The sequence below is a fragment of the Sinocyclocheilus rhinocerous genome, unplaced genomic scaffold, assembly GCF_001515625.1.
Source record: "Sinocyclocheilus rhinocerous isolate Xijiao unplaced genomic scaffold, SAMN03320098_v1.1 scaffold1830, whole genome shotgun sequence".
Lineage (NCBI taxonomy): Eukaryota > Metazoa > Chordata > Actinopteri > Cypriniformes > Cyprinidae > Sinocyclocheilus > Sinocyclocheilus rhinocerous.
The window spans coordinates 236,676-246,713 of NW_015650704.1; the positions used below are offsets into that span (position 1 = coordinate 236,676).

A 10,038-nucleotide genomic window follows, 5' to 3' on the forward strand; every position below is an offset into this window, starting at 1 on the left:
CACAGAGGTCGCTGGTTAATTCTGCATCAGGTTCAGCTGATGTCACAGGTGATGATTCTGATCGTTTAAGGAGATTATGTGAGATTGTGTGTGTGTGTGTGTGTGTGTCGGCTGCTAGAGACAGTGCTGTGCCATTTACAGGTAGATTTGGTTTTACACTGATTTAGACTGATTCATTAATTTTATATGAAACATCTGGTTTTCTGCTTTCAGTCCATTAAGACCCAAATAAACAGAAAATAATCCATTGAAATAATTATCTTTTGCTCATAAAGGATTTAATTTGCTGCATCAGTGTTTCTCAGGAAAAGTTAATAATGAATTAAATAATGAAAAATATAAAAGTAAAATAAATAATTTTAAAATACAAATAATCAAAATAAAACAAATTAAAACAATTTAAATCACCAAAATGTAAAATTGAAATGAAGACACCATTTTAAAATAAAAACAATCAAAATAAAGCACTGAGTGAAAAAAAAATTTTTTTTAAATTTAAATGAATCATTTAAAAAATGCTTACTAAAATAAAATTATAAAATTAAAATAAATAATTTTAAAATAAAAAATAATCAAGTCACAACTAAAAACAAATGAAATAAAAAAAAAAAAAAAATTTAAAAACGCTTACTAAAATGAAATAATAAAATATAACATTAAATATTTAAAATGAAACGCTTATTAAAAGCAAATTATATTATAAAATTAAAATGAATAAATAAGATAAATAATAAACATTTAAAAATAAAAACAATCAAAATTAACTTATTAACCCACATCAGACAACCGTGAACATGTGAATGCGTTTTTGAAATATTAACTAAAATATACACACCCGCGCAGCGTTGTAGATGCGGAAGATCCTGCTGATGATGTCCTCCTCCAGATCCGCCGACACAAACTTTGTTTGTGTCACACAGAGAATCAAACACTCAAAAAGGAAACAGACTGTCAAACTGAAGCAGAAACACACAGAATCTCTCCAGCAGTGTAAACACTATGAAATATTTACTGACAGACGCTCTGTGTGTGTGTGTGTGTGTGTGCGTGCATTTGTTATCCATTCAAATCTCCCATCATCCTCTATTTGACGGCCTCGCTCTCCGCCGGCTGCCACTGTTGTGTTTTTGTGAAAGAATACGTGATGAAAAGGAGTTTGTGTGCGGGACACACTGTCACTCAGCATTTGAAGTGTGTGTGTGTGTGTGAGTGTGTGTGATGTGTGGTGTGTGTGATGTGTGTGTGTGTATGTGAGTGTGTGTGTGAGTGAATGTGATGCATGAGTGAGTGTGTGTGTGTGTGAGTGAGTGTGTAAAAACATCCATTTCTGCTCACAAACTCACTCAAAACACTGTAAACACTCTCACAGATGAACAACTGACAGAAACGACTCGTGCTCACAAGTTTGATTACTTTCAGTGAATCTCTTCAAGTTGTCGGTTTCAACGAATTCAAAGCTTAGATTTAAATGTCTGTTTTTTTCCCATGTATTTAAATGCTTAGTATGAATATCAGCAGGGAAATATTGTTGTTTATGACTATGTGTTGTTATCTAGGTGCATATAAATGAAGTGTGTGTGTGTGTGAGTGTGTGTGATGTGTGGTGTGTGTGATGTGTGTGTGTGTATGTGAGTGTGTGTGTGAGTGAATGTGATGCATGAGTGAGTGTGTGTGTGTGTGAGTGAGTGTGTAAAAACATCCATTTCTGCTCACAAACTCACTCAAAACACTGTAAACACTCTCACAGATGAACAACTGACAGAAACGACTCGTGCTCACAAGTTTGATTACTTTCAGTGAATCTCTTCAAGTTGTCGGTTTCAACGAATTCAAAGCTTAGATTTAAATGTCTGTTTTTTTCCCATGTATTTAAATGCTTAGTATGAATATCAGCAGGGAAATATTGTTGTTTATGACTATGTGTTGTTATCTAGGTGCATATAAATGAAAATATGATTCTTCCTTGTCTCATGACAAAAATAAACTTCAGCAGAAAAAGAAGTTGGTAAGTTTGATTCATTTCAGTGAATCACTTCAAACGGAGTTTTACTGAACTGATTCAAAACTCAGATTCAAATTATTCAAAACCAGTGTTCATCAGAGTTAATCTGTCAGTGTCTCTGTTTGTTATCTGTTATTATATAGGTGCATATGAATGAAAATTAAATATGATTCTTCCTCATCTGATGACAAGTATGAGGCTTATTTAACAGAATCTCTCATTTAAACCTCAGTAGAGTTGGTAAGTTTGATCAGTTTAAATGAATTGATTCAAAACTTTGAATAATTGTTTGTCATTGGTGTTCATGTGTCATGTGTTTTTTCATGTGTTTAAAAAGTTTAGTATAAACATCTGTAGGTAAATATTACTTATACTGGGGCAAATAAATGAAAACGATTAAATTTTTCATTATTCAATTTTTCTTCCTTGTCTTCCTTGCAAAAAATGATCTCTATGAAGAATTTCAGAGAGGTTTCAGGCCCCACCATAGCACAGAAACTGCACTTGTTAAAATTACAAATGACTTGCTTCTTGCGTCAGACCAAGGCTGTATCTCATTGCTAGTTTTACTTGATCTTAGTGCTGCGTTTTTGGAGTCAAGCAAAACGTCTCCGGGCCCACTCATCGTTTTAATCATACGCTAGATTTAATTATATCGCATGGAATTGATCTTACTGATATAGATATCGTACCTCAAAGTGATGATGTTACTGACCATTTCCTTGTATCGTGCATGCTGCGTATTACTGATATTAACTATATCGCTCCGCGTTATCGTCTGGGCAGAACTATTGTTCCAGCCACCAAAGACAGATTCACAAATAACCTGCCTGATTTATCTCAACTGCTCTGTGTACCCATAAGTACACATGAACTAGACGAAATGACTAGCAACATGGGCACTATCTTCTCTAATACATTAGAAGCTGTTGCCCCCATCAAATTGAAAAAGGTTAGAGAAAAACGTACTGCGCCATGGTACAACAGTAATACCCATTCTCTCAAGAAAAAAACTCGTAGTCTTGAGCGCAAATGGAGAAAAACTAACTTGGAAGTTTTTAGAATTGCGTGGAAAAACAGTATGTCCAGCTATAGACAGGCTCTAAAAGCTGCCAGGGCCGAGCATATCCACAAACTCATAGAAAATAACCAAAACAATCCAAGGTTTTTATTTAGCACAGTGGCTAGATTAACAAATAACCAGACGCCACCCGATCTACATATTCCCTCACAGTTTAATAGTAATGACTTTATGAATTTCTTCACTGATAAAATAGATAACATCAGAAATACAATAACAAATGTAGATTCTACAGCGTATAATACTTCAGCTTCATTCATCGCACCAAAAGATAAACTGCAGTGCTTTACAATTATAGGACAGGAAGAGCTAAATAAACTTATCACTGCATCTAAACCAACAACATGTCTGTTAGATCCTGTACCCACTAAATTACTGAAAGAGTTGTTACCTGTAGCAGAAGAACCGCTTCTCAATATTATTAACTCGTCGTTGTCTTTAGGTCACGTCCCAAAACCATTCAAGCTGGCGGTTATTAAGCCTCTTATTAAGAAACCACAACTAGATCCTAGTGAACTGGCAAATTACAGACCCATCTCAAATCTTCCTTTTATGTCTAAAATTTTAGAAAAAGTTGTGTCTGCTCAATTGCGCTCCTTCCTGCAAAAAAATTATCTCTATGAAGAATTTCAGTCAGGTTTCAGGCCCCACCATAGCACAGAAACTGCACTTGTTAAAATTACAAATGACTTGCTTCTTGCGTCAGACCAAGGCTGTATCTCATTGCTAGTTTTACTTGATCTTAGTGCTGCGTTCGACACTATAGATCATGACATACTCATAGATCGATTACAAAACTATACAGGTATTCAAGGGCAGGCTTTAAGATGGTTTAGATCCTACCTGTCCGATCGCTACCATTTTGTTCATTTAAATGGGGAGTCATCTCGATTATCACCAGTAAAATATGGAGTGCCACAAGGATCTGTCCTAGGTCCTCTGCTATTTTCGATATACATGTTGCCCCTTGGTAATATTATTAGAAAATACGGGATTAGTTTCCACTGTTATGCTGATGATACTCAACTATATATCTCAACAAGACCAGATGAAACTTCTAAATTATCTAAGCTAACAGAGTGTGTTAAAAATGTAAAAGATTGGATGACCAATAATTTTCTCCTATTAAATTTGGATAAGACAGAGATATTACTTATTGGACCAAAAGACAGTACACAGAATCTCTTGGATTACAATTTGCAACTAGATGGGTGTACTGTTACTTCCTCTACAGTCAAAAATCTGGGTGTTATATTAGATAGCAACTTGTCTTTTGAAAATCATATTTCCCATGTTACAAAAACAGTATTCTTCCATCTTAGAAACATTGCCAAGTTATGAAATATGTTACCTGTTTCTGGTGCAGAAAAGCTAGTTCATGCATTCATGTCCTCTAGACTGGACTATTGTAATGCACTGCTATGTGGTTGTCCTGCATCTTCAATAAACAAGCTACAGGTGGTCCAAAATGCAGCGGCTAGAGTCCTTACCAGGTCAAGAAAATATGATCATATTACCCCAATTTTACGGTCTCTGCACTGGCTACCTATTAAGTTCTGTATCAGTTACAAAATATTATTACTTGCCTATAAGGCCCTTAATGGGTTAGCTCCTGCGTACCTTACTAGTCTTCTAGCACGCTACAATCCATCACGCTCCCTAAGGTCGCAAAACTCTGGACTTTTGGTAGTACCTAGGATAGCAAAGTCCACTAAAGGAGGTAGAGCTTTTTCGCATTTGGCTCCCAAACTGTGGAATAGCCTTCCTGATAATATACAAAACTACCAAATTTTGTTATAAGTTTGATTGCAACATAATCATTACTGTTAATAGTGTTCACCGTCTGTTTGATTACATGACATTAACTAACTGCTTGATTTTTACTGTACATTTCTGCCATATGTCACCACTGATAAGCTGCTACTAAATATAATGTAGAAACTTTAGTTTTCTGTAAAGCTGCTTTGCAACGATTTGCATTGTGAAAAGTGCTTTACAAATAAACTTGAATTGAATTGAATTGTTCAGATAGAGATGATTTAATAGAGTTGGCAAGTTTGATTCATTTCAGTGAATCACTTCAAGTTGTCGGTTTCAATTAATCGATTCAAAACTGATTCAAAAACTCTCAATATTTGTTTGCACTGCATGTGCTAAAATGATTAGTAAAAATATCAGCAGGTAAATATTGCTGTTTATGACTGTCTGTTGTTATATTGGTGCATATAAAGGAAAATGTTCACATATGATTGTTCATTTAGTGATGATCTGTAGTTATTGTAGTTAACTTGTTGAATGTGTGTGTGTGTGTGTGTTTGCGCAGGTTTGAGCTTCTTTGATGGGCTTTTTGATGGGCCCGAGGCTGTCGTCCCCACAGACACACACACACACACTCTCTCTCTCTCTCTCACACACACACACACACACACACACACAGACACACACACACACACACACACACATCCTCACACAGCACTGTATTATCAGGACAGAAGGCACGATTTTTCTAATAAAGTGATTTATATAATACAATTAACATCAAAACAGGCATGAAGAGCTGAATGAGAGAGAAACCTGATCACAAGTTTATTTGTAAAGCACTTTTCACAATTAAAAAAAAACAATGTTTATTATGAAAACCACTCTAATTTTTATACTTGTATTTTTCAGTCCTGTGTTGAATGCAGTTAAATGTAAAGGATTTGCTGAGGAACGAGAGGAACTAAAATACAGGTTTAAAGTTTGGTTTTGATTCATTTCAGTGACTCAGTTCAAACTGTCCGTTTACTGAACTGATTCAGAGCTCTGATTCAAAAACTCTGAACAACTGTTTGTGTTATTAATGCTCATGTGTCATTATCTCTGTGTTTTACATGTATGTTTTAGTATAAATATCAGTTGGTAAATATTGCTGTTTATGACTATGTATTGTTATATAGGTGCATATAAATGAAAACAATTCAATATGATTCTTCTTCATCTGGTGATGACTATGAGACAGAGGTGATTCAATAGAGTCACTCATTTAAACTTCAGTGAATCAAACTGTTTAATACTCATATTTTTTTATTTGTATTCTGTTCTGAATGTGGGTACATTTAAAGTACTTGTTGTGAAGTGTTTACAGTGTTTGTGAATGTTGCATTTATTGCAATATGACATACACTGATACAACGTATCTGTATTGGTTTTTTCTCTCAATAATGCAATTCTGACCTGGTGTGACTTTAGTCAGTTCAGTTTAAAAATCTTTTCTGAAAACCCAGCGGTTCAGAGACACGTTCTTGTGCTTCAGCGCTTGATCAAAATAATAAATGAACTCCTAACAGCATGGGTCTGACCTGCGCCGGATCCACATCGTTCAGCATCACGATAGATGTGCAGTGATAGTCCAGAACCAGACGCCAGAAGTCCTTCACTGTGTTTGGCAAAGGATGCTGGGTAACGATGAACGCAGACGGCTGCTTGTAGCTCTGACAGAGAGAGACGAATAACACGAGACAGTCATCATCAAATTATACAAAGAGTATTTATGATAAAGCATATTTAGAGTGTAGGAATCAGTCTCATGTGAGTGAGCATCGTGTGTCACTTCACTAATGCTCTTGTTTAAGGGTCAACCCTTCGTGCCCTTCAAGAGCTCAGGCGAGGTCACATGATCGATGCAAACGTGTTTCTGCAGAGTTTGAGCTTCACTGCATCTCAATGTGAGCAGCAGAACAATGAGAGAGCGCTTCAGACACAAAGATGACAAAAAGATGTCTAATCATCATGAAAATGTTTTTGTGACATTATTTTTATAGCAATTAAATGCATTTAACTTTCTCTCTCTCTCAAAAAAAAAAATTACAAATAAATAAATAAATATTTTACACATTACATTTGTTACATTAAAATGTAACATTTAATTTTATATGCATGTGTCTGTTGTGCTGCATTTAATTATGCAATTTAAAAAAAAAATAAAGAAATAACTACATCACACTAATCAGAATCGAAAGAGATTCCTGCATTTGCATAAATAAAGAAATAAATATACACATACTCCTGTGATTATTGAAATAAATACTTGATAACATTTTATGATGTTTGGGACTTTTTTTAATTATATATATATATATATATGCATTTAATTATGCAATTTAAAATAAAATAAAGAAATCATCACATTACACTAATCAGAATTGAAAGAGATTCCTGCATTTGCATAAATAAATAAATAAATATACACACATATATATATATATACATATATATATAAATAAATATACACATATATACATATATATATATATATATGTATGTATGTATATGTGTGTATGTATGTATATGTATGTGTGTATGAGTATATATGTATATGTATGTGTGTGTATGTATATGAAGAGTTTTGTGCCTTATTTTATTTGTTAGAATTAATCAACGTTTATGTTGGAAACCCACCCAAAAATCAGATATATAACTAACATAACGCACACACACACACACACACACACACACACACACAGTGTTTTTAATGCATTCATTATTATTAATTAATTTTATAACATTATAAAACTTATCTATTCATCATTACACCTTTAGAAAATATAATATAAAAATATAAAATTAAAACACATGACAATCAAACCATTAAATATTACAATGCATTTTAACTTTGGTTATAGCTATTTATGAAAAAAGATATGAATATATTTATCATGCATTATACATAAAGACTGTAAGTAAAGTGTTACTGATATCTGAACTGGAAAACAAGACAAAAATCCTGAGTAAAAAATAAATTTTTTGTAATCATTTTGTGTAATGTGGGAACATGAGATATCCATTACTCAACATTCAACATCTGACAGATAATTTTTAATAAGTGCAAATATTCCATGTGTTTGTTTACAGTAGTTTTGATTTTTCTATAAATGTGCAAGCAGCAGAAGAGATGAAGAACTGTTCAGAGCTTGAAGTCTGCTGCAGAAACAGAAAAACAAGCCTGATATTTTCTGTTTCTAATACTGGCCTAATCAAATCAATGCTGATAATGTCTTTAAAACGTCCTGATAACTGATTTGGTCGCTCACTGAAATATTGTGCGGCTCTCATATTCAATACAACGCTCATATTTTACCGTTTCTTCACCGCAGCACTTTGTAAATCAAATCAAAGCAGAAACACAGAAAGCGTTTCATATCTTCAGCTCTGAAAGCCTTTATAAATAATCACTTCTGCAAGCAAGCGTCTCACCCTGAACTCCTCTTTGATTGGACTGGAGTTGGTCTGAGGATCCAATCGGTTCATGTCGTAGTAAACCGAGCGAAGCTGATTGGCTGGGATGGTGGTGTCGCCGCAGAGACACGCCTCCAAGATGGCGTCATGAATGAAGACATACTGCTCCTGACAAACACAAGAAAGCAGATCCAGTACGACTGAAGACTATCAAATGATGACAGAACGACTAGAGTTCAAACCGTTTTTAAAAGAAATGACTACTTTTGTTCTTCAAGAACACATTAAATTGATCAAAAGTGACATTAAAGACATTTATAATGTTACAAAAGATTTCTATTTCAAATAAATGCTGTTCTTCTGAACTTTGTTCATCTGTGAATCCTGAAAAATTAAATGCATCACAGTTTCCACAAAAACATTGGGAAACACAACTGTTTCCAACATTGAAAACAAGAAATGTTTAAAAAGGAAATTGAAATTAAATATTTTAAGTATTATTATTATTATTATAAATGTTTAATTTGAATTAAAATTAAACAATTGTTAACTATTAATATAAATTTTAAATTAATGCAAATATGTAAATATAAATTTCATTAATGTAATTAATTTGTAATTAACACATTTTAAAATAAAATTTTAATAAAAATTTAATAATTTTAAATATTAATATAATTGTTAAATTAATATAAATATGTAAATATATTAGAAATAAAATACCTGTAAATTAATATAAAGATATTTTTAATATAATTAAGGAAAGAAAATTAAGCATTTTTTAATTCATAATATAAAATTTGAATTAAAATTTAGCCATTTTAATTATTAATATAAATGTTAAATCAATACAAATATGTAAATATATACATATATGAATATGTCATTAATGTAATTAAGAAAATGAAAACTTCGAAAAATGAATTTTTAAAAAAATTATTAATCAGCATATTATACTGATTTCTGAAGATCATGTGACACTGAAGACTGGAGTAATGATGCTGAAAATACAGCTGTGCATCACAGAAATAAATTACAGTTTAACAGAGATTCACATAGAAAACCGTTATTTGAAATTGCAATAATATTTCAAATTTTTTCTGTATTTTTGATCAAATAAATGCAGCCCTGGTGAGCAGAAGAGACTCTTTCAGAAATCTTTTGAACAGTACAGTAGGTCATTGCCGTGTAATGAATCAGCTGTAGTTTTCTGCAGAAGTAACTGCTTGATTTCCTCCGTCGCTGTGCTGCTTTTCTCTCTTCATCTGCTTTGTATTCATGGAATTTGTCAGCGTTGCGATTGCAGATGCCGCTGTGATTGCACTCATTTGTTTCACGAGAGACTTTGACGGCGTAAAACAGAAAGAACATCAAACTGTATTAGCAGCGAGTCGTCATGCGTGATGCGACGAGCGTTTGATGGAAATCACTGCTGAAGTGACATTTCCGCAGCATCTTGGCCTGTCGCTTTGACTAGATAGTGAGGACGGGGTCAGCGCGTCTCTGATTAGGCATCCGCCGTGACCTCTGACCTTTCCGGTGGCGCGTCCAATCAGAATGCAGCCTAAAAAGCATGCAATCAGCAGCGGAGCTCTAATGAGTGTGTGTCGCCCAGAATGATTAGTGACGGTTCAAACACGCGTGTGAAAAGGTAACGTGTGCCCATCGGGCGTCAAAGCGTGCCAAAACACCGGCGAGCGAAACACACACACAAACACACACACACACACACACACAC

The 10,038-nt window shown here is 33.8% G+C and overlaps 1 protein-coding gene across 1 annotated transcript in view; it reads right to left on the bottom strand.

Moving 5' to 3' along the window:
- The window catches only part of LOC107712392 (receptor-type tyrosine-protein phosphatase mu), a 251,734-nt gene that overhangs the window by 2,802 nt on the left and 238,894 nt on the right, over positions 1 to 10,038 (bottom strand). The window contains exons 27-29 of the mRNA XM_016517630.1: positions 8,319 to 8,468; positions 6,425 to 6,556; positions 5,372 to 5,445 (exon numbers count right to left, since the gene is read on the bottom strand). Coding sequence (XP_016373116.1) covers positions 5,372 to 5,445; positions 6,425 to 6,556; positions 8,319 to 8,468 — 356 coding nt within the window. The remainder of the gene's footprint in view (positions 1 to 5,371; positions 5,446 to 6,424; positions 6,557 to 8,318; positions 8,469 to 10,038) is intronic.